At 33.9% G+C, this 24,991-nt stretch overlaps 1 protein-coding gene across 4 annotated transcripts in view; it reads right to left on the bottom strand.

Moving 5' to 3' along the window:
• Nucleotides 1–2,275: 2,275 nt before the first annotated feature.
• The window catches only part of PPA2 (pyrophosphatase (inorganic) 2), a 76,805-nt gene continuing 54,089 nt past the window's right edge, over nucleotides 2,276–24,991 (bottom strand). For 3 of the 4 annotated variants that reach the window (XM_011361490.2, XM_011361493.2, XM_023531374.1), the window contains 4 exons: nucleotides 24,546–24,631; nucleotides 16,801–16,870; nucleotides 3,874–3,910; nucleotides 2,276–2,485 (listed from right to left, as the gene is read on the bottom strand). In XM_011361490.2, the coding sequence (XP_011359792.1) occupies nucleotides 2,457–2,485; nucleotides 3,874–3,910; nucleotides 16,801–16,870; nucleotides 24,546–24,631 (222 nt within the window). In that variant the 3' untranslated portion in view covers nucleotides 2,276–2,456. Of the gene's footprint in view, nucleotides 2,486–3,873; nucleotides 3,911–16,800; nucleotides 16,871–24,045; nucleotides 24,451–24,545; nucleotides 24,632–24,991 lie in introns of those variants that run through there. The other variant, XM_023531375.1, reaches the window with a different exon arrangement.

Raw genomic sequence — 24,991 nt, 5'->3', positions numbered from 1 at the left:
GGAAGGGATTTTTGTTTTGCAGTGATGTATGGTACTTGGAATGGTACTTTTCATACAGCTGGCTTGGAATGGTACCTGTCACATACAGCAGGCCCTTGAATAATGTCATTTTGCTCAACATTGTTTTGTTATAACATTGATATCACAGAAACTCTTGTTTATATCAACAAGAGTTGATATGGTAACATTGGTTTTGTTATGCATCATTTCACTTAAAGTTATAGAACCTATTGATAAGTTGAGAACTTAGTGTATATATAGTCAATAATTATTGAATGAATGCATCTTAAAAGAGCATTAATATGAAGGCATGTCAAAAAACAGAGTTGGCTAATTAAAACCATTAGAAGGGAATGTATTCTGGACTGATGTAATCAGATCCCCCTAAACTTTCTGTATAATTCAACCTTTTGCAACCAGGTACTTAAAATGAGGGGAAGAGCCCTATGTATTGCATATTCTGAATAGAGAAGAGAAAGCATTGACAGCTTTCAGGGTGTACCAGGATACCTTTAGGGTCTTGATACTGAGGATATGACTGACTGATACGCCGCTGGATCTGATATGAAGAGGCTCATCAGACTTGGTTTCTCTCTTCCAACTCAGGAAATATGCCTCATGACACAAACCCACTTATCCATCCTTTGGTAATTCATCTTGTTGTTTACAACTATTGCAATAATAGGTGTTCCCTATTTTCTATGTTTTCACAATTAAAAAAAAATCAATATATCAATAAAATTAAAACAAGTAAATTGTCCCTTTACATTCTTTGATGTCCCTGAAAGAGGTTCACACATTCCCTAAGGCATGTCAAGTAGACACTGCTATTTGACTCGGGCTGATTACACTCTCTGTTCCTGTTTCATCTATAAAACAGGCATGCTCTAAGCTTTGCCTACATCAAAAGGGACTGTAAGAAGCAGCATGCATAAGGAAATGGAAAGGCCAAAGGATTTACAGCCATATAGTCATGAGTTCTAACTCTGGCTCTGAAACTTACTATGTGATCTTGAGCAAGTTATATAACTTCCCAGAACTTCAGTATAAGCAGGCAATATCTATCTTATAGGGTATATGTACATAAGGTATCTAAAACATTTACATAGGACATCTAAAATAGTGCCCGTTATAGAATAGATGCTCAAGGAACGGTAACTATTATAACGGTGCTTTGTAAACCACAAAACATTATGTAAATGTGTTGATGATGGTATAGAAAGGAGAGAAAAAGATATGAATAGAATTGGCAAGAGAAGACAAGCATAGAACTGGGAGCCTGAAAGAACAAGATGTGCATGCAGAGGAGCAAGCAGCATGGCATGGCTGGAGAATGAGACTCCTGAGGAAATCACAGTCTGATTTTTATTCTCAGGTGCCACTGAAGACATTGTGAGAAAAATATAACAGGGCAAGACCTGTGCTTTAGGAAAATAAGTGTTTAGAAATGTGGACGGTGGTATGGAGGGAGAAGAGCTGGAGGCAGGGCAACCACTTGGTTAGGAGGCAAGAGGGTATGCAACTGTGCTAGAGCAATGGGGATGAGGCAGAGGTCCTGGATCAGAGAGGTACAGAGAAGAGGCAGTTACAGAGTCTGAATGAAATAAAAGGGAAAATCAGCATAGAGTGGCTGTAAAGGAATGGAGATGACAAAGAACATTTAGATGACTTTCACAACTAAAGATAGGAGAAGAGAGGCTCAATACGATCTCAAGGATTTGGGTGGGGGACTAGGAGAATGTTAATTTCATTGTTCAAGAACAAAGGAAGATAATGAGGTCAGTTTTGGACCAGAAGAGTCTAAGGCATCTAAAGAGATGTCCAATGGGCATACTCCAGGAGAGAGACCTGGCATCTTACGTAGTTTTGGGGAGTCATCGCCATAGAGATAAAGATCGAAACTAAGGGGACTAGTAAAGAATCAAAGAGTTTAGGACCTCTAAGATAGTAAATTATAGGAAAGAGCCTTAATAAATGTAAACACATTTACACAGGACTAATTAGAGGACAGAGGTTGGCTAAATGAAATCTCTACCACCAATGGACTTGAAGAGAGAAAATAAGTCATAAACATGAAAACCATAACATCTACAAAAGTCTTACTAATGTACTAAATTTATAATCTTTACATTAACCTATAGAAAGAAATGCTAATAAAAGCATTGGGCTCCTTCAGGCATAGAAATTCGAACTGGTCAAAACTCAATGCTTCTAAATTTCTGCTATAAAATTAAATGAAATATTATTTTCATATCAATAAATATCTGGAGGAGACTAATTCAAATATTCCAGTGTTTATTTACATAGTACATATCTAAAAAAGTTTTTGGGGAAAAAGTTTCAAAAGAAAGTTGTCAAATTCTAATAGATCTTCCTGTCTCTAGCATGTAGGAGGAGACGGAGTCTGGAATTCCTTAGAGGTTGGAATCTTGACAGCAGAACTTCAAATGTTTCCATCACTTGCCAAGGAAGTGCCACACTTGCTCTGCATTTAAAATGGGGGAATAAGGGTGTCAGGGAACGAGAGAAGAGGGAGAGAGGGAGAAAAAATAAGACAAATTTAATTTAGATCTTTAAGAAGTATTTAGGAGATAAAAACAATCAAGAAGCTTAGGATGCCACATTTCTCTATTTAAAGCTACTTCCATTTTAACTTTGAAGTTCTCTCATATCGAGCCTTACTTAAAACTACATGAAAAAGGGCAAAAGGATTAAAAGTACAAATAGATAGCGACAAAACAGTCATGGAGATGTAAAGTGTAGCCAATAATATAGTAATAATAGTCAATAATATTGTAATAAATATATAAGGAGGAAGAGGGGTCCTAGATTTAGTGGGGTGATCGCTCTGTGAGTTAGAGCTCTAATCCCTATGCCTGAAACTAATATATTATTGTATGCCAACTATAATTGAAAAAAACTCACTGAATTGTACACTGTAAATATGAGCAATTGTCTAGTATATTTCAATAAAGCTGTAAAAAAATGAAAAAAAAAATTCTAGAGCCTTCCCATTTTATTTCCTGTTCTTTCTAGGTAATTTTAGTCTCTACTAAATAGTACAGAAGTTAGTACCCTAGCTACAGCATGGAAAGTCTAGAAAAACCCTGTACTGTAAAATCTGCCTGCCTGTCAAACATCCAAAATGGGATAGTATTACAAAGAAACAACTGGTTAGTTTTCCATATAAGGAATAGAGTTTGCTTTCCCACGAATTCATGTCTGGATTTGCTCCTTTCTAAACATCTTAGAACTGGATGCACAGGAAATAGTTCTTGTTTTTCCTTCAAATTTCCAAGTTCAATATACTTCTAATGTTTTATATCTAAGCAAAAGGCCAGAAGTCTCTCAATATATTCAAAGACAAATGATATGTGCATATACTTGTATTTTGAAAAATTTACCATATAACATTTTTACTTGTTTCTCAAAACACCTTCAAATAATGGTAATAAAAAATATGATGTTTTTAATCCTATTACAAATTTTGATTTTTAAGCTCTTTGGTTAAAATGAATGATTCATTAAAATGATGAGAGATAATAAAAATCTCCCAAATCAAATATTTTGAGTCTTTTTAAATTTATCAAAACTAGCTGGGATCTCTTTACTTCACACACACACACACACACACACACACACACACAAACTACATAATCAAACTATTTTCTGGCCTAACAGTAATAAATGTGCTCTTTCTCATTTTCTGAAATTCTGAAATAAACTTATTTCATGTGAAAATTTGAATGATTATTTAACAAAGTATTTTACTTAGTTTATACAACTTTTAGTCTTCTGTATTTTTTTTTGGTTTTAATTAACTGTAAATGAATAAATTTACACATTGAGCTCAAGAACCAAAATATGCCATACCTTCTTTATTACATTCTTTATTTGCTGAAAATGATACCTGAAAAATAAGAACAGAGAGTCTCTGTTATAATAAATATTTAGATGTAGAAACTGTATCCAAAAGTTTTTTCCCCCGTGAAATTATAGAACAAAGTTTACACACAATGGTTCTTTAAACTGAAAAAAATATTCCTTTTTGCCTTTATTATCATTGCTCATTCTTTCAGATAAAAGAACCACAGACTTAGAGTCAAATAAAAAAAGCATACTTAAAACTATCTTCTCTCATTAACCCATAGGGACCACTGAAAATGAGAAGAGGTTTGCTTTCAGCTGCTTCCTTGGCTGAGGTCTTGAGAACAAAAATCAAACACACACATACATGACAATGTGCATGCGTGTGTGTGTGCACACATACAGAGACACACTCATAAATATAAAATTTATTTACTCATCTTCTAGAATTTTAAATTAACTTTTTATTTTGATGACTAGGCCAAGATTCTTAGAGCAGATGTAATATAATTTGTGATAAATGAGTCTGAAAGGTTTTCTTAAGATATAAAGTTTTTCTAAATAAGAATACATTTTTAAAAGTTTTTGAAAAAAACATTTTATTGGAAGATCCATTCTCCATGGACAGGAATGCACAAAGCCCAGGAATACTTAGAATAAACATCTAAGTCACCACGACCCAAAATGAGAAATGGAACATGACAGGCTCTTCCACAGTTATAACTTCATCTCCCCAAGAGATAACCACACCCTGATTTTATAATACTTTTCAGATTTCACATTTAATAATCAACGTCTAATTCTCTGAATTTGCTCACCCTCAACAGGGAAGATCTGCCTCTAACATCTGCTGTCTGGGGCAAAGGCAGAAATGTCACACCATATACTATACATCTGAATATTTAAAAGTTATAAATCAAACCAACAAAGTGATGACTAGAATATAAAGTATGTTTCATCCTATGATCCTCTAAATTTACCACTGTGATGATGCAGAAGCTCTCATTTAGCAGTCTGGACACCTCGGAGACCGCCTGAAGACGGCAGAGTGCAGAGAAGAGGCACATGACCCTCATCCTGCCCCACGTCTCCTCTGACCCCAAGCTCCAGTCTGCATTGAGAAGCCTCATCTGAACAAAGGTGACAATTCCAGCCCACACACCTACACGCATCCTCCCAAGGCCCCTGCAGAAGTAACAGCGAGCACAGTCTCCACAGTGATGAGCGCAAACTTGGGGAGATGCCCATGGAGGCCCGGCAAACAGGCCTGCAGCTGTCTGGGCAAAGATTCCAGGGTCGTGAGTAGCCAAAAGGTGATCTAGAATGGGGAGCTTGGGCTCCCAGTGAGGGCACAACTATAGTCCCTGAGTCTTGCTCTGTAGTGAGGGACATGACTGGATGAGGGCTAAAGCAAGACCCTCTAAACAGCAGGACTCAATACATGGTTCTCTTTGCTTAGGTCTAAGGGAAGTACTGAATAAGAACAATTCGGAAATAAAATTAAATTTCATCAATATTCAAATATTCCCTTTAAGTTAATGTGTCACTTTGAAGAGTATTTTTGACTGAGATTAACATTTAAAATGGTGAATTCTGGGTAAAGCCAATGGCTCTGTATGATGTGGGTGGGCCCCATCCAATCAGGCCTACATAGAACAAAAAGGGAAGCAAGAGGGAATTCTCCAGCAAAATGCCTTTGGACTTCATCTCTACCATCGGTTCTCCTGGGTCTCCAGACTGCCGGCCCACTCTGCAGATTTTGGACTTGCTAAGCTTCCACCATCTGTCTGTCTCTTGTGAAAGACAGACAGACACACAAACACCCCCCCCACCCCCCACCCCCCATCTCTCTGTCTCATTCTTTCTGTGTTTCTCTGGAGAACCCTCATTAAAATGTTCCCCCAAATCATAAATGGTTTAAAGTTATTTTTCTTTCTACTCTTAAAAAAAAAGACTAATCAACTATGCTTTGTCTTCTTTTCTGTCATAGAAAAGGATGATGTAATAATGTAAATAGAGATGTCTGTACAAATTTTATGTAAAACATCCTTGAGATTTTCCAAGTACTTCAAAAAATAAGAAAAATTCCATTCAGCTTCCTAACACAGAGAAAATGCTTAACCATGGCTGGTTTTGAGGATGGTAGAACTTAAATAAACCTAGGTGTGAAAGCAACACTACAACATAAAAATTATACTCATTGAGATTAGGCCTTTGGGATTTGATAACTGGTTTTCTAAAGAGACTATGAGAGAGTAACTTGCTTATTCTTTGAAATTGTTATGCTGTTTGATTGTGCAGGACACATATTATAAGATTTGGTGTAAACTTAGATGTTTAGATTTCCTGTTTAAAATCAGCAGCTGCTTCTTGCTGGAGCTGCCAAACATCTCAGAGGAAGAAAATGTATGGTATATAAAACAGAATAACCGAGCAGCTTCTCATTAACCTAAAAAGTACTTCTGAAAAGAATCGAACAAACTACTTTAGCCAAAACATTTATCATTTTACTTTATTTAAAAAATAATTTCCAGAATGTTTTTACTTTTTTCTTTCATTCTTAAATGTATTTCTTGGCTGGTAGAATATATGCAGAATGTACAGAAACAAACATCGTGAGTAAGTCTAAAACTCAGGGATAATAAACTATTAAAGCTTGGAGGTATTTTATTTATTTTTCACATTTTTTTCTGTATTAATATATGCCAAAAGAGAGACTAGCATCTAAATCTGAAAATAACAACAAGGGTTCATGATACATATCAGCATTTAACTCTTCATTTACTGTCAATGATTTCATCACCTTTAAACATAATAACAAATATAACACTTGCTTACAGAAACGGGAAGAATGAAATGCACTGAGCAGCATCTAAAAGTGCCCCAATGCCAACTCTCATTCTCAGGAGTCACCACTGATACATTTTCCTTTTAAGAAACTAGAAAAAAATTTTAGTTCTCTTATTTCTCAGGAGGGGAAATATGTAGACATCCTCTACTCACCTAAGATAAATTCTCCATTTTACAGTAGATATTATTTTGTACCCTCATTCTAAAAATGACATCTCCTCCCCTTTTCTCATTCCTAAAACACTTCTCATGAATATTCTTATCTTTAATTTCTTTCAAACAAATATAGTGCTCTCATTACCAAAGTGTTCCTCTTTCTTTTACCAACCAAAGAAAGCTTAATCTGGCCTCTGTTCCTATCCATGCATAAACTGTATTTTAAATTAATATGAACTATTAATATGACTGCTTTGTACTTGGTGGCTCTCCTTTAAATAACCCCGCCAGCTTCCTACAAATGTTTTCTTAGTTATACATAAACAAAAAGTATTTTAAGTTTATATAAGTTTAATCCACTTCTTCAAGAATGTATATAATTGGATGTGCAAGGAACCTGTTTACTGTCATGTCACCAACAGCTCTAAGGAGACAGAAAGCATGCACCCACAGAAAATTATCTGAGGAGCATGCTGTTAAGTCCTGTCCAACAACTGTAAGGAACTGTAGCATTGTTCTTCTGGTCACCACTGTTTGTATTTAAAACTATTTTTTTAACATTCATTAGTTGGTATTTTCCTACTAGAGCACAGAACTCCTGACTGTACACTTTTTAACTAGCTGCTTTATTGATTCGTCTTTGTTGTGGACCTCGGGAAAAATGAAATACGACTTTGGTGTGAATTTTTTTAAGCGTTACTGTTCTTAAATGGTAACAATGCCTCAGACTCACATGACAGGCCTAATGTTGATGGATTCATCTAAAGTCTTTCACATGGATTCATCTTTGAGTTTCCATGTAAACACCAACATGCATTTATGAGATTGCTGGTCAAGTTCAGGGATGAAATAGATAGCTGTGCTATATACTCATGTTAACTGCTACTAAGGTTCACTCCAGGGCCCTGGCCTCCTGAATGTGCTGCTTTTTACTATTCAGCTAAGAAGTCTTGACATCAAATATAAAATGACCATCCAAAACTCTGACTACATTACAGATCTTATTACTGAAGAAATAAGATCTACCAAATGCAATCAGAATAATACATCCTAAAGTTGAAATCTCCCCCTTACTCTTTTCCTTCCGAGCAGTGCTCATTGTGCATTCACGTTCCACTGTACTGTCATCTTTTGACTTTGCCTGGTCCAGGTTTGCATGAGACTGCTTTTAGTGGAAGTCTGGCCAGGCAAAGGCGAAAACAGTCAGACCAAGGCTGCTGAGACGCCCTGGGAGGCACTCATTCCTCTCAGTTTTAGATGTCTTTAACCTTTTAGAACATTTTCTATCACTACTGTGAGCTACAGGTTCCTGGTATCATGGGACTAGGTCCCTGCTACTCAGCAGGAGTGTGGTACCTTGTGCTCCTTGGCCTGATCCCAGAGTCTAAGATTTTTAAACCCCTAAAGCCACCAGGCTGTGTAGGGTCTGGGGCAGGTCTGGGAATTCCTTTAGCAACGTGTGTGGTTTTCTCCCTTAGTCCTACATGCACTGAGTTTGTGTGTGGAACCTCATACAGTTTGATCTTTTTTTTTTTTTTTTTTTTAAGTAAAATGACTAGTCATCAAATATTAGAAAATTTTACAAATTACCTAATTCGAACTTTCCCCAACTTTACATGACGCTTAGAGGTTTTCCAATTTCTCAGAGGGCAGAATACAAAGAAAGTGCTTAAACAGAAGCATGTGGGAGAATTTTGAGGAAAAAATTCCCAGATGAGAAAAATGGTTAAGTATTAGAATAAGTTATGTTGTGGAAACTGAGTTATTCTCTTTCTCCCTTCCCTTCTTCCTGTTTTAAGTTTCTGAAAATAGGGCTAATTCTCACAGAATTTAAATTAGCCAGGTTGACCTTCCCACTATCCAGCAATGGAACGGGCCACCTCATGAAGGAGTGTACCCTCATCACTGAAGTGTTCAAGAAGAGACTGGAACAGAAGGGATTTCTCTCTGTGGGCAATTTAACCTAAGAACACCAATAATGACAGTGACAATAAAACTCAACATTTACTGAATACTTTCTAGCTGCTCCACATTTTACCCGGACTATTTCATTCAATTTGCCACAACAGCCCTATAAGGAAGATACTACTAGCTCCTTATTTTATAAATAAAGAAACTAAAGCATAAATAAGTCAAATAATTTGTCTCAAGTTATGAATAAAAGAGTTGGGATTTAGACCTACACAGTCTGACTCCAGAACTGTTCTTTTCTCAAAAAAGAAAAAACAAAAACCTTTATTAGACTCACACTGACATGAATTACACTGCATATGAGTTTTGATACATTTACATGTGTGAAACCATTATCGTGATCAAGATAAACATATTCACCATCATCTCCAAGTTTCCTGAGTCCCTATAAAAGCGATTATAAATTCCTCCTTCCTGGCTCTCTCCCAAGCCCTCCAACCAATGATCTGCCTTGTGTCAGCAAGCCTTACTGTTTATATTTCCTAAAATTTTACATAGCACATGGTATGATGTAATATGTATATCTGCCTTTTCTCACTCACCCAATTTTTAAAAATTCAGCCATGTGGTAGCATATACTAATAATTCACTTATTTTTATTGCTGAGTATTAATGAAACTCCCTCATATGAATAACCACTATTTGTTTAATCATTCCTCAGTTGATGGACATTTGGGTTGTTCCCAGTTTTTGGCTATTACAAATAAAGCTGCTGTAAACAAATCTTTGTATGAACATATATTTCCATTTCTCTTGGGTAAATATCTAAGCGTAGAATGGCTAGATCTTATGACAGGTATATGTTTAGCTTTTCAAGAAAATGCTAAATTGTTTTCCAAAATGGTTGTACCATTTTGCGCTCCAATTAGTAGGGTATGGAAGAATCAGTTCCTCTACATTTTTGCCAACAACTGGTATGGCCAATCTTAAATTTTTAGCTATTCTAAAAAGTGTGTATAGGCATGTCATAGTGGTTTTCAATTTGCATTTCCCTAAAGACTAGTAAAGCTGAGCATCATTTTATGTGTTTTCAGGACATCTTCTTTGGCACAGTGACTATTCAAATATTTTGCACACTGTTTTGGAGAGGGTATGTTTTCTTGTTATTCAATTGTGAGAGTTCTTTATATAATCTGGATACAACTCACTTTATCAGGTATATGATTTTAAAATATTTTCTTGTACTATGTGGCTTCTTTGTGTTCTCTTAAGAGTGTCCTTTCCATAACAGAAATTTTCAATTTTGATGAACTCTATCATTTTTAAAAACAGATTGTGCTTTTAGTGGCATATCTAAGAAATCCTGTCTAACTAACCCAAGGTCAAAATAGGCTTCTAGTTTTATGTTTTAAAGTTTGGTCTAGGATATATTATAATATATAGTGTAAGGTATGGACTGAAGTGCTTTCTCCTTGCATGAAAAAAACAATTGTTCGAGCACTATTTGTTGAAAAGATTATCATTTCAAAAATCAGTTGTCCATATATATTTAGATATATTTCTGGATTTCATTTCATTGATCTCTTTGTCCATATATATTTAGATATATTTCTGGATTTCATTTCATTGATCTCTTTGTCTTAGTTTTATACCATTACTATACTTTCTTGATTACTATAGTTTTATAAATGTGTTGAAATAAGGAATAGCTACTATTTTCAACTTTGTTCTATACAAAGTTGTTTAGTCTACTATTTTAAGACCTTAGTATTTATATATGAGTTTGTAAATTTCTATCTACAAAAAAAGTATATTAAAATTTAATTGATATTGCATTGAACTTATAGATCAACTTGAGAAGAACATAAAAATACTGAGTCCTCCAACCTATGAACATGATATATCTTCCCACTTATTTAGTTCTGATTTCTGTTGGCAATGTTTCATCATTTTCAGGTTACAGGCTCTTCATATTTTTTTCCGGATTTATCCCTAAGTGTTTCATATTTTTGATGCCATTATAAATAACGTATTTATTTTTAGTTTCCAATTGTTTGCTGTTAGTATACAAAAATAGTTTGTTGTATACTGATATTATATACTGCAACATTGCAAAAATTAATTATTATGGTAGTATTTAGGTAGATTTTATTGGATATTTCATATATAGGCATTCATGCCATCTTCTTTCACAATCTGGATGTCTTTTCTTTCTTTTTAATGCCTTATTGCGCTGGCTAGAACCTTCAAAAAAATGCTAAATAAATGTACTGGAAACCAACGAGGTCTAGAGTTGTGTTTATGAAAAGGTTTTCAAGTACAAGTTTAATTTGTTTATGCCTATTTCTTCTTCAGTGAGCTTTGGTAGTTTATGTATTTCAAGGAATCTGTTCATTTCATCCAAGCTGTCAAATTTATTGGTAGGAAGTTTTTCACAATATCTCCCTATTGTTCTCCTAGTATCTGCAGAATCGGCAATGATGTCACTTATCTCACTCCTGACATTGAAGATTTGTTTTCTCTCTTATTTTCTGATAATATTGGTCTTCTCAAAGAACTAGCTTTTGGTTTCATTAATTTTCTCTATTGATTTTTTCTGGGCAGATGAATTTTTTATATTATAAAATCTCCAAACATGCAGAAAATACAGAGACTAATATAACACATACTTACTCTAGATTTTTAAAAGTTAACACAGTTATTTCAGAAACTTTAAAACTGAAGTCTTTCTACCTACTCATCAAACTTAAAATCTTATTTCCCTTCCTTCTTAGAAGTAACTTCTCTTAATCACTATGCTAACACTGGTGTTTATTGTTCTCATTTGTTTCTGAAATGTGAACACTATATCTCTTTGTATTCATTAAAAATTTATGGTATTACTGCTTGGGTGTTTTAAAATTTACAAAAACATTGCCTACTATATCCTACTGCAAACACTTTTTTCACCCAAAATCACACTTTCAGGTTTTATCCATGTAGAATCATGCAGTTCTAATTTACCTGTGGCATAGTATTCCACTGTATAAATACACTATAGTTTACTTCTCCAGGTTTTTAATTGATAGACATTTATCTGGTTTCCAATTTCCCCAGGTCCATTTATATAAATGCATTTATTAGAACCTCTAAATAAGGGTAATTTCTGAGTAGTGGGTTATAAGTATCTTCAACTTAACCAGAAATTACTTAATTGCTCTTCAAGCATTATCAATAAGTATGACAGGTCTCCTTTGCCCCTTCCAAATGTTTGCCAACTAATAACTATGAAATTGTATTGTGTTGTAGGTTGATCTGACTGATTACTGGTGAGATAGAGTTCACTGACCATTTAAGTATCCTCTTTGATCAGTTGTCCATATTATTTGCTCTTTTTTTTCCCTATTGGGGTATCTTTCTTATAGATTTGAAAAAGTTGTTAATTCCTTTGTCATTTATATGTAAACATCTTCTCCCAATTAATGGCTTATCTTTTAACTTATTTTACGGTATCTTTAGCTGTTTCCAGCTTTTTTTAAAAACTTTAAATTTATTAATCTTTTCTAGGTTATTCTTGGCCCTTTACTTTTTAATGTACATTTCAGGATTATCCTGTCATGCTCAGTGAAAACCCTACTGGGATTCAGATTAAAAAACAGATTGAATTCATTAATTAATATGACAGAAATTGTCATCTTCATAATTAAGTCTTTTTAAACTATTATAAGTGTATTTAGGTTTTCTATTTATTCTTAATATCGGTAATTTATATTTTAAACAAAATTGTTAATTCATCTGTGTTTAGAAAGGTATTGCCAAAAACATCTCATAGTATTTCCTTCTGATGATTTAAATATCTATGTAATTATGTTTTCATTTTAATTCCTGATCATTTTATTTATGCCTTCTCTAGTTCATCATCCTTCAATAGGCTTGTCTATATTATTATCTTTAAAAACTCGAATTTTTGTTTTAATTGATCCTTGCCATTATTTGTTTTCTATTTCATCAAATATTTGCTCTGCTCTTTATAATTTTCTTTCTTACAATGTAAAAAGATAAAGAACAGAGTAATTGTTGAGTTGAATGTTTAGTATTGCAATTTTCTTTATTTCTGCTGTATACATTTAATTTCTCTCAAAAACTATTTTTGCTGCATTGCATAATTTTTGACATATAGTGATTTAGTTTATTCAATTTAAAATACTCTATAACTTATTTGAGGCACGACTTATTTAGAAGTGCTTTTAGTTTCCAAACACATGGATTTTGTTTTTTTTCTTTTCTTTTAATATTTTCATAAATGATTAGTAACTGTATTATACTGCAGATAAAGAATGTGGTCTGCATGATATCAACTGGTATTTTTTTGCAATTCTCTTTGTGGCCTAATATATACTCAATTTTTGGATATGTCCACATCTAGAAAAAACTCTTCTCACATTATATATGTTTACTAGATTAAGCTTGCCAATTTTGTTTAAATCTAATCAACATATTTCAAAATAACATTTATGGACAGTATAGGATCTAAAAGTAGCATCTTAAACCCTAGTAGTCAAATCAATTGTCATTTAAATATCAATTACTATTAGATCTGAAAGGCAAACCACATGTGTATGTATACATGCACATTCACACGTGCACACACATACAAACACACATTATTTGTTCCCTATAAATGCTCTGAACCTTGCTCCCTAAATAAAGTTCCAATTACCGGTTACATAGTCTTCAAGAATTGAGAAAGAGTCCCGTATTTTCTGGCTATAAAGTTAAGTGAAGGTTAAGAAAACTTGATACAGTATCCCCTCCCGCCCTCCCTACTCCCTCCCTCAAAAAAAGTAAGTGTCTGGTCCTGTGGCTGAACTATTACAAAGTGTTACTCCAGTTGCTGGTGGACACAGGCTGCAGCCCCACCACTCAGAGTAATAGAGCAGCGCAGGACTCTACCATCTATGGATCCCTTGTGTGTTGAGATCTAAGTAACAAACTTTGTTTTTGATACAGCCATGCCTTTCATGATTGCATATAATTCAAACATCTATATTCATAAACAAACCCAATAACCCTTTTGATCATTTCAATTATCCTTATCTTCCTCATATCTACTCTCTTTCTTAAGATCTCTAACCTAAGTATGACAAATTACTTCTGTATATATTTTCCATTTTGTTTCTAAAATGCTTCCAAATAATACCAATCAGGTTGTTGGCTTTCATTTTCTTTTTCTTGGTTATAGTGGAAATATTTTTCCTAACTGATCTGTATATATTTTTGGGTGAATACGTAATGATTTTTTCTTTAGCTCTCGATGCTACACTTAATTGTGTTTTGATCAATATATGCTCTCCAGTATAAGCTTCCTGCAATGGTTCAATTAATTACTCAAAAATTGTCCATTTCTTTTCTTTATGTATTTTTAAAGCATCTGTTCACCAAAGCAGTTACTTTATCCTGAAATCTCACTTTGTGAGTATTCTGTCAATACAGATTTAGAAAGTGAAAACAAGTATGGCTATCTGGCTTTGTTTTACCCATAATTCATTCATTTAACATTTATATATCAGTCTCAAGATAATATTACTTGGAGTATATATTATACTTGTTGATTAACTTGTTAGAGTGAGCTCACTCAATCTGAGCCCACTAATAAACGCTGGGGTTATGATTTGTTCCATACAAGCCCAGAACTGATATGGTCTGAATATGATCAAGTCTGAGGAATGACTTCGACATCTTAAACTATTCTGAGCAACCAAAGTACAAGCAAACTGACAATACCTTGATGTCAGTGCAATGTTTGGTATATAGCAAAATAGAGAGATCTGAGAATATATACCTAAATTATTCTGATTCAAACATCTCAATGTGGTTCGGAAGAGATAAAATGCCAAGTCAAAATGCTTTGACTACAAAAAATTTCAAATTATTATAGGTATAAAATCTTCAGGAGAAAGTGTTAAATAAACTGGCCTCCTGAATCAGGAGGCTGCTAATAGGGCAATTCTTTAACAAACTTATAATGGTGAAATCTCACTCATGGTAAGTTCCATCAGGGCTGGTGAAGAAGGACTGCTTACTCTGCATTTTGATTTTCTACTGCAGTATTCTCAGTGAAAAATCATACAGCACTTTCGTCATTATGAAGCACAACGAAGTTACCAAACCGTGTAATTAAAGCAGGATGTTAATATTTCTGATTTCTCATTTTATTTCCCAAATCTAACTATTTAGATTATATCCATGTCCTCTAATTGTTTTTTTTTCCCAAGAGAACTGTTTTCCTACTAATAAGATAGGAAACAATGAAAAAACAGGATGTAAGATAGAAACTTTTACCTTAAAGTTAATTTTAAGACAAGTATCTATTATATTATTTATAAATCTAAAAATAAAATAAATGGAATAGTCTTGAGATTAGTGAGAGAGAGACTACTTGGACAAAGATAAAAAGATGTTAGTTTTCCTTTATTTTTTTCCCTAAAAAATAATAAATTTTGATAACTAAGTTGACAATGGAATCTACGTAGATACGAAATTGAAAACTTGAAGAAAATAAACGGAATTTGTGGCCTGCATTCCTATAATGGCTGCTCTGTGTCTTCCCTTACCTCTCTACAGTCCCTTCTCAGCAATGCAGCCAGGGCGCCTTGTTAAAATCTAAGTCAGATTATACCACTCTTTTGCTCAAAACTCTCCACTGATTCTCTATCTCATTCAAAATGAGAAACAAAATTCTTAAAACAGTCTTTGCAGACTATATTACACAGTCTTTCACTATAATCTGCCTGTTTCTGCCCCCCAGATCTAAATATTTCTGATACCGTGTCCTCCTTTCTTCCCTAGTGCGTTTCTACCCCACTAGTCGCTGTGGTTCTGTTGATATTTCTAGAACGTGTCAGGAATCCTCTGGTCTCATGGCCGTTGGGACCGTAGCCTGGAATGCTCTTCCTTCAGACAGTTCCTTGGCTCGCTCTCTTAACTTCTAAGAATCTTGACTCACGGCACTGCTATCCTCAGTGAAGCTGTCCCTGACGACCTTTTTTTACATAACTACAATACCCATCCCACTCTTGGCGCTTTATCCCCTATTCTCTGCTCATTTTTCATCATAGCATTTATCACCTCTATAGCACTGTGTATTTAAATATTATCCATCTCCCCAACTAGAATGTTATGTACATGAGGGTAGAGCTTTTTCTATCTTTTCTTTAATACTGCATCCCCAGCACCTATAATCCCACCATGCAGAGCAGGCACTAATTAAATAGCTGATGAATTAGCAGGGTAAAAAAATTCAAAGCAGCCATAGTGAGCAAACATTTTTGTTGTTCCTGAAGATCTGAATTTACTAGTTTCCTACCTCATAATTAGTTTAAACACAATTTATAAATGGGGTTTCCAGCCTAAAATCACTCCTGAACACACTTTATACAGCAATATTACTTGATTATCTGAATATAAATTTTCTTATCTAGTGATCTCCAAATCAAGCACTAATTTACTAATAAATTCAGTTGTCTCTAGGCAGCAATATGACTAGGACAGATAAAAATCCAAGGATATCTTCTAAGCTTGGAAAAGGAAAGCTTTTGAGATAGCCAAACTAAATGGGGAAAAAGAGGAGTCTTATTTATTTTGTTTTTCTTGAGCCAAAATGCACCTATACCAGCAACCAGGTACAATGCAGCCATTGAATGGTGGATAAATCATAAAAACAGAAGAGTACAGAGGAGAGCAAATGCATATAAACAACAATAAATTGGTGATGTCAAGAAAAAAACAGCATCATAGGAAATTAAAAGGTTAATGTACTTTAGAAAATAGAATTTAAAAATTCAACTAACAGGTCTTAAGGTTTTTGATTTAAATTCCCTGGATTAAAAAAAAAAAAAGAAGATTGTAATGTTATTTTAAAATTTTATGCTTCCCAAAAGACTTGTTATATGTCATTGCTAGATTTTTCAGAATTTCTGCTAGGTTTCCTCATGACATTTACAAGATTAAAAGATGCCTTGGACATTTTCCCCTTACCGATTCAACTAATGATCTTGCTTCCTCCTGAGTGCAATGGAAAGGACTATCGCATACCTGCACATTTGTGCTGCAAATAAAAAGAGAATGTTATTATTACACGGGATAAAAAAGGAGCAATTACCAACAAGAAAAACAACTCCAAATATTTCACACTGACTGTATGATCCTAGCCAAAAAAAAGAACCTGAATGAATATAAAACAGGACAACTGAGATTCTTATACATTCTTTCAGGAAAGGGTATAAAGTGCTTTACAGCACACACTCTCCAAAATTAAAAAAAAAAAATTTAAACGACAGTATATAAATCTAAATAATCTTCTGGTACATATAAAAGGCTATACCAAAATTATACTTCATCTTTAGTGAAGAAAAGAAAAAAACAAATTTGACCCATAGGATGATGACGATAAGGAAGAATTTTCCTCTAAGTGAGCTGATAAACATTGTAATTGGCTTCTGAAAGATGCTGTGGAATCTATTTCTCAGACAGGTATGGAAAATTAAGCTAAGAGTGGTTAGAGAAAAACATATGAACATGAAAACTCAGCTTTCTTACAAGTAAGGAAGTTCAGTAAGGCATAAGACAGCAGCTCCTTCCATGATCAATAAAGGTTCTATAAAGTCAAAAGCTTTTCCAATAATAGCATGCTATCTCCATAAGCATGCCGCCCATTACACATTTCCTTCTTCATAGATGAAAGCAAAGGCATCATTCCTCTCTAACATGTTAAGTTTGATTTTTAAAAATTTCATTAAAAAATCAGATTAAAATAGATACTGTAAGAGGTAGAAAGGAGAGAGGTAAAACCCAATTAGCTTTTTAAAATAGAAAGGAAAAGTAATTAGCAGATTCCTAAAGGAGATAAGTAGTAGATGAAACTCTCTCTTTCTCTCCCCACCCCCTGCAACTCCTCCTATCCACCCCCCCTCACCCTCAACCGGATCTATGGAATATACACCATCAAATTTATTTTCACAGTGGCTTTTTGAAATATGTTGGGATATATATGATAAGATCTATCTATCTATCTATCTATCTATCTATCTATCTATCTATCTATCTATAACCTATCATCTATCTATCTTTTTAACTACATCTGTCTATAATCAGATATTGGATATACCGCAATTATAGTAACCAGTCATTTTGCTTTCTAACCAGACTCAAAATGTGAGATATATTTTCATTCCTGACATGAATAAAATTGATGAAAGCTGGCATTATCACCTGTAAGACTAAACTATTTTGTATTATCTTCTCTACATTCCATATTTAAATAAATTAAAAACTGAAAAAGGTAAAGCCTTATAGGTAAGACATTTCCCTAAAGAAAGTCAAAACTAAATATAAAAAGAATAAGGCAAAAAAATTAGACACTGCAAAGACTTAAGAGCTAATCCTCTGAAAAAAGCATGGTGCATAGTAAATATGCTATGTATAATGTTTTTCACATTGTAACTAAACCAAAGTAAAACATTCCTTGGAAATTCTGGGAAAATAATGGTGAGAGAACAGGGAGTCTTCCCTCAATATATTGCCAGATAAAACACAGAATACCCGATTAAATGTGGTATCCATGATAAACATCAAACTATTTTTTTAGTATATGTATATCCCAAATATTGCATGAGACATATTTATACTGAAAAGATGTACTGTTCTGAAATTAAGATTTAACTGAGTGTTCTATATTTTTATCTGTTAAATCTGATAACCTATTTCTAAAGTAATCCTCTACTCCCACAACAAAGCAAAATCATCACTAGAAATATTAGAAAAGAGAGATAATATTAAAGCCAGCACTGAAAATTTTAAAACTCTGAATGACTTTTTAAATATCTCTAATAAAATATCTTGACAAGTAACCACCAGAACCTAGGAAAGCCAATAGGCTCTGGCATTTTTTGCCATGGGCAAATTATTACTATGGCTATTTTAAGAATAAAATGAAAAGTATATACAAGTGGACTTAAGAAATTCTTCCATGATATACCAATATAAAGATGAGAGAGTACAAAGCCCCTTGTTACTATTTCTCCAATAGGCTCTTATATTCTCATTAACTAAAAACGGTGCCAACTTCTTCACTGGCATTCTTTGAGTTAAAAAGTATGTAATCTGGGTTGCAAGGCACCTTCCTTAAGATTAATGGAGTGATTTTTACTCTGAATGTTTGAAGGTATAATAAAGGCATGTTATCAGGAAACATTTTTAATGTCTCTGAATCAGCCTTTATGTAAAAATAGTTAACACTGATTCATATGTATTTATTGATTAAAAAATTATTTGTTAGGGACATTTCTAGATGCTGGGATACAATATTGAACCACAGAGTCCCCACGGAGCTTATAATAGGGTTCATTTTAGCTGTAAACTTGAGCATGACCTCTAAGAGGAGAAGAAAAATCAAAGGAAAGATAACTAAGCTGATGGTGTCTATTACAAATGAGATTAAACATTATATAGCCCATACACAATCTTGCTGACCAAAATAAGCAAACAAGACATTAGAGCAGAAGATAAGCAATTCCAAAAATGCTGTGTACAACAAACTCGAATTGCATTTAAAAATAAAAAGGCATATTAGTAGACACATAAGTGTAAAATAACTGGTTGAGTAAACAAAATAGAAATAGAAAATTACCTGCAAATAATAAACAAACATAAATGATGAAATTTACAGCCAGCAATATGGAACTTTAGTAAAGAGAAATTTTTTTTTTTTTCAAAAAAATCTCAACTCAGACAAGGGCCCACACTCATGAGAATCCTCAAAGACAGTGTCCAGGATATAGATTTGCCACGGCTTTTCATTCTAGAAAAGTAGTAGTCAAGAAAAAAGGAGAGAGAAAATGTAAAGAGATAAGAATGACAATGATTTTGGACCATAACTTCCAGAGTCTGCAGAAGAAAAGTAACAAAAGTAAATCCACACAGTTAAAAGAACTGGAGCTACTGATACACAGATCAAATACACCTTCCTCTGGAAAGGTAAAAAAATAATTTCAAGACTTAAATAACTTGAATATATATATTTTTCCATTCATTAAGTGTTTTTAAACTACCTACTATGTGTCAGGTCCTGTCACTAAGTGCCGAGATACAAACTCAATTTAGGACATAAAAATAACAAACTGCTCTGAGTTCTCCACAGAGGTGCGTACAGATGTTATATAAAAGCCCATCTGAGAATACAGTGAATTCTGTTGAGAAAAAAATGATAATTCTTTGCAGAGGTGACACCTAAACTGCTTCTTGAAGAATGAGCAGGCATTCACAGAGGAAAGACAATGAGATGGGAGGGGACAGAACATGAGGCTGGAAAAGTAGGCTGGGACATACTGTTTAATATACAGAAGTGCTGGGTTATATCTTATAAGTGAAGGGAACCACATGAAGTTTTTAAGCATAAAAATGACAATCACATTTGTATTTTTCAAAGATAATTCTGACAGTATGGATGGAACATATTAAACAGGAGAGTAGTTGCAATATAAAACAATTTATGAGTAGAGAAGCAATAAGTAGCTGAATTAAAGCAATTTACAACTAGAAGGGCATTTGAGAATCAGTCAAAACTTGACAAATCTGGAAGACAAATGGATCAGAATAAACAATTCTTAACGAAATAAAATCAGCTGGTAAAATGAAAATTTTTCTTAAAAATAAGATAGATAAATAAACTGTGGCTAAAGAGAAGGTAAGAGGAGTTGAAGAATAAACCCAAATGGCCAAAAGCTTTATTTTTCCTACAACAGAGTTTAAAGTTATTTTAAGTAATAATAGAAATAATGAAATTCTCTCTGTTAAAATAAAAATATGTAGCTTTCAGAGTAAATATTAAACAGTGGAAAAAAGAATAAAAATAAAACTTATTGTGAAAAAGATAATTACTCAAAATATCAGTTAAAGAATTTAACAAATGTAGTGATCCTGGAAACAGAAGAGTCACTACTAGATTAAAAAAGAACAAATATTTGTTGGCTTTAAAATATTATTCAACAATTACTCCAACAGATATTTTTAAATAGCTAAAAAACATAAAGATGATTACGGCATCTTTATTCATCTGCTTTCGAAGAATTTACATTCTAGAGGGGGAGACGAATTCATAAACCAAGTACAGGAGTCCTCCTTATCCATGGGTAATATGTTCCAAGACCCTGAAACCACAGAGAGTACTGAACGCTATATAGATGTGTGTGTGTGTGTGTGTGTGTGTGTGTGTGTGTGTGTGTGTGTATTTCCACCCCCCCCCATATATACACCTATGATCAAGTTTTAGAAATTAAGCGTGGTGTCTATGGCCATGCCACTCTGAACATGCCTGATCTTGTCTGATCTGGAAGCTACGTAGGGTTGGGCCTGGTTAGTACTTGGATGGCAGATCACTTAGGAATATCACGTGCTATAGGTGAGAAAGAATGAAAAAAAGAAAAGAAAAGAAAAGGGAAAAAAAAGCAAGCAAGAAAGCAAGCAAGAAAGCCAGAAAGACAGAAATTGAGCACGGTAAGAGATTAAGAATAGCTAATAATAAAATACAATAATTATAACAATATAATCTAATGAAAGTTAGGTGAATGTGGTCTCTCTCTCTGATCATCTGATAACCAAGACAGCTACTAAGTAACTAAGGGCGGGGAGCATATAGAGTATGGAGACACTGGACAAAGGGATGACTGACATCCTGATATGGATGAAGCAGTACAGCGTGAGATTTCATCACACTACTAAAAACAGTGCTCAATTTAAAACTTAGAAATTGGTTATTTTGGAATTTTCCATTTACTATTGCAGACCACAGTTGACTGCAGGTAACTGAATCCGCAGAAAGCAAAACTGTGGATGGGGCGGGGGGAGCTACTGTAGTTAATAACTGGGTAAATGCAATGACAGAAGTACACATTGGGGCAATACAAAGTGTACTGGCACCTTAGCCAGCATGGGGCTACTGTGAGGGGAAGTTTCTTGGAGAAGATAAAGTCAAAACTAAGTCTTAAAAGATGAGGAAGTTGTCAGTTCAAGAAATGAGAAGACAATCATGGCAAAAGAAACGGAATGAGTATAATGGCCAAAAAAATCACTAAGAACATGGCATTTGTGAGGAATGACAAGTGGTTCTAAGTTGCTGGAAAATGAAATAGGCAAGAAGTGACTGAATGAGATTAGACAGGTAGCACAGGCCAAATCTTGGAATGCCTTGTTTGTTCTTCAAAGAGAAATTTGGATCTTATGGTTCTTATCCAGCGTGGCTCGTTAGAAGCACCTTGGGAGCTTTTAGAACATATAGAGGCTTAGACCACACTCCTTAGAGACCCTGATTTACTAGATTTAAAGAAGGGGACTTTCTAAGTTTACCTAGGAAATTCTGATGCACTATACACATTGTTGTTTGAGAGAACCACTGTGATAAAAGTGGCCCTAAACTGAACTAGGTGGGGAAAACAGGTTAAAATGAAAGTGGGAAACAGTTTACTAATCAATAGCAATACATTTTAAAGAACTAAGAGAAATAAGTAATTCATTTGGTAAAGACAAAGGAAATAAAAATTTAATAACTGCAAATATATTTTACAAATCAAGTAGTAATAAAAAAATTTAAGAAAAAATGAGTTTAAATTCTGAAGATTCTGACGTTCCATTTACATCCAACAATTTATATCCTGATAATTTTTAAGCTAAAAAATTTTAATTTTGTTGTATTCTTTAAAATGGTAGAGGTAGAATATAGCTGTTAAGAGAGTAGGTTTAGAATCTGGCTTACATCTTGGCTCCATCACGGAGTGTGACCTTAGGTCACTTACTCTCAATGCAGTCTCAATGTCCTCATGTGTAAAATGAAGAAATAATGATACATATCTAACAGAGGTCTTGTGAGTATTAATTAGATGATACATATAAAACACTTAAAACCTAGAAGACAGAATAAAGTTCAGTATCAACTCTTATTAATGTACTCTTTATCATCACCAAGGAGACTATAGCAAAATGATGCCAGAACTTAGAAATAAAGTTACCCTCAAAGATAATTAGAATCGGCACAGAAGGAATGATATTAAGTTGTAGAAAAACTAACCAAAGAGATGGTCTCCAGTTGTGTAGCTGAGGAAACCTGAGAAGTACACAACTCTCATCAAGAACTGCAGAAGTTTTCAGGAAGAATAATTAGGAAGGAGATAAGAAAGCAAACAAACGATAAAGAAATAGCTCTTCACAAAATTAGAGATCTCTTCTTTCAGAGCTCATCACATTAATATCTGACTTAGACTATCTGACCATGAAGACTAATTGAGTTTATCAGTTACTAAGACAGGACTAGAAGACTTCCAATTATAATGTTTTAAATTACACTATTTAAATCATAAACAATCACCTAAATTTTAAAATTATGCTTGAAAAAAGAGTAGTCTGCATAAGAGGTAAAAAAACAAAAACAAAAACAAAACCCAGGAAGATATCAAAGAGCTGAAGTGTTACTTTAGCTTGCACAAGAAATAGAATCTGAAGCTAAAATGCCCAAGCATTTGTGTCACAGGCAAGATGAGCCTCTTGATGACTTGGATAAAATATTCCTTGAGACTATTTCTTTATTCTATCTGACTACTTTACTCTAATGATTTCTTTAAAGTCTCTCTTGATTCTAGACTTTATGCTCCAAAAGAGCAGGGACTCTATTCATTGTATTCACAGCAGAAATCCTGGCAGTAGACCCTCAATCAGTACTTCTTGAAGAGTGGACGGCTTCCCAGTTTCTCCGGATTCTGAGACAGGAGCAATAAAATTAGGTGGTAGCGACTCTCCAGAATGACCTTGTACTTTTGCTTTCTACAGTAAGCTTACCAAGAGTCAGCTGCTTTTGCTCCCAAACCTGTTTATGTCAATCGTCCTTGTTACTGTAATTTCAGCAGTAATTATGCTCGGAGATGAAGGGAGTGTGGAAAGAGAATTGTTTCTATGAACACTTAGTAGGCCCTAAAACTACTGAGGTTGTTAACACTGCTGAGGTTCTAAAAAGCCACAATAAAGATGAATCACTGTAAAAACTTAGTGTCAAATCTGATATGAGTAAGGCAACTATAAAAGGTTAGAAAAAAGAACCCTAAAAATGTGTAAGGGTTATTAATTGTAAAATTATGGATTATGGGATCTGATCTTTATTTTTTACTTTATGTTAGAATATATCCAATATATAATTTATATGGAATCTATGTAGAAAAGGTCTCAGCCTTATATCTAAAGATTGGTGAATAAACGCACATTTAAATGTTTTAAAATAAAATAAAGTGATTGAGTTACATGTTAATATTGTTTGATTCCCCTGAATCAAGCAGCTAGTGATCCAGATCTTGGAAAAGAAAACTTTCACTGTTCTTATCAAGAAATGACATGGTAGTTATAAGATAAATAAAATAACCATGTTTTGTATGTTGAAAAATTGCTACTGTTTTTTACTCCATCTTTGCACATACCACATTATAATAACATTATTATTATAAATACCCCCACTAAACTATAAATTCTTTGAGAAATAGAACCATGTCATTTACTTAGCTTTACAGTGTCCAGCACGCAGTGATGTCTTCCAAACAGATGCTCCATAAAGTATTTTTTAAGTGGAAAAAAACAAAACAAAACTGCAATTGTCTTTAAAAAAAAAAAAATTAGATCTGAGTAGTATTATATGGCTCTTTAGTACCAATTAATAATAAAATAGCTACACAGAAAAGGCAAATTCTTACCAATTTATAGCCCCTCCATCACGCTTCTTCATAAGCAATGCTTTCCAACATTCATGAGCAGATTTAATAACTTCAAGAGCAAAAGCCTAGTTCCAAACCAAAAAAAAACATAGCAATCACATCATTATACTAATATGGTATACTAATACAGTATACTAACATTATACTCACTATGATAATTAATTGCTAAGAACATGAGCTTTGGAGTCAGGCAAACCTGAGTATAAAGTCTTAGTATCCTTATTTACCAGCTGTTTGACTGCGGGCAAATTACTTAATCTCACTAAATCTTAATTTCTTCATCTATAAAAATGGAATGCAATGGGGACAATCTAAATCAGGGATTGGCAAACTAGGACCTATGGGTCAGATCTGGCCTGCCTCCTGGCTTTGTAAATAAAAAAATTTTAATGACACAGTCACGTCCATTCATTTGTGCCTGGCCT

The sequence above is a fragment of the Pteropus vampyrus genome, unplaced genomic scaffold (assembly GCF_000151845.1).
Source record: "Pteropus vampyrus isolate Shadow unplaced genomic scaffold, Pvam_2.0 Scaffold67, whole genome shotgun sequence".
In the NCBI taxonomy this organism is placed as follows: Eukaryota; Metazoa; Chordata; class Mammalia; order Chiroptera; family Pteropodidae; genus Pteropus; species Pteropus vampyrus.
The sequence above is the reverse complement of the archived record's forward strand: the minus strand, read 5'-3'. Positions and strand labels throughout refer to the sequence as shown.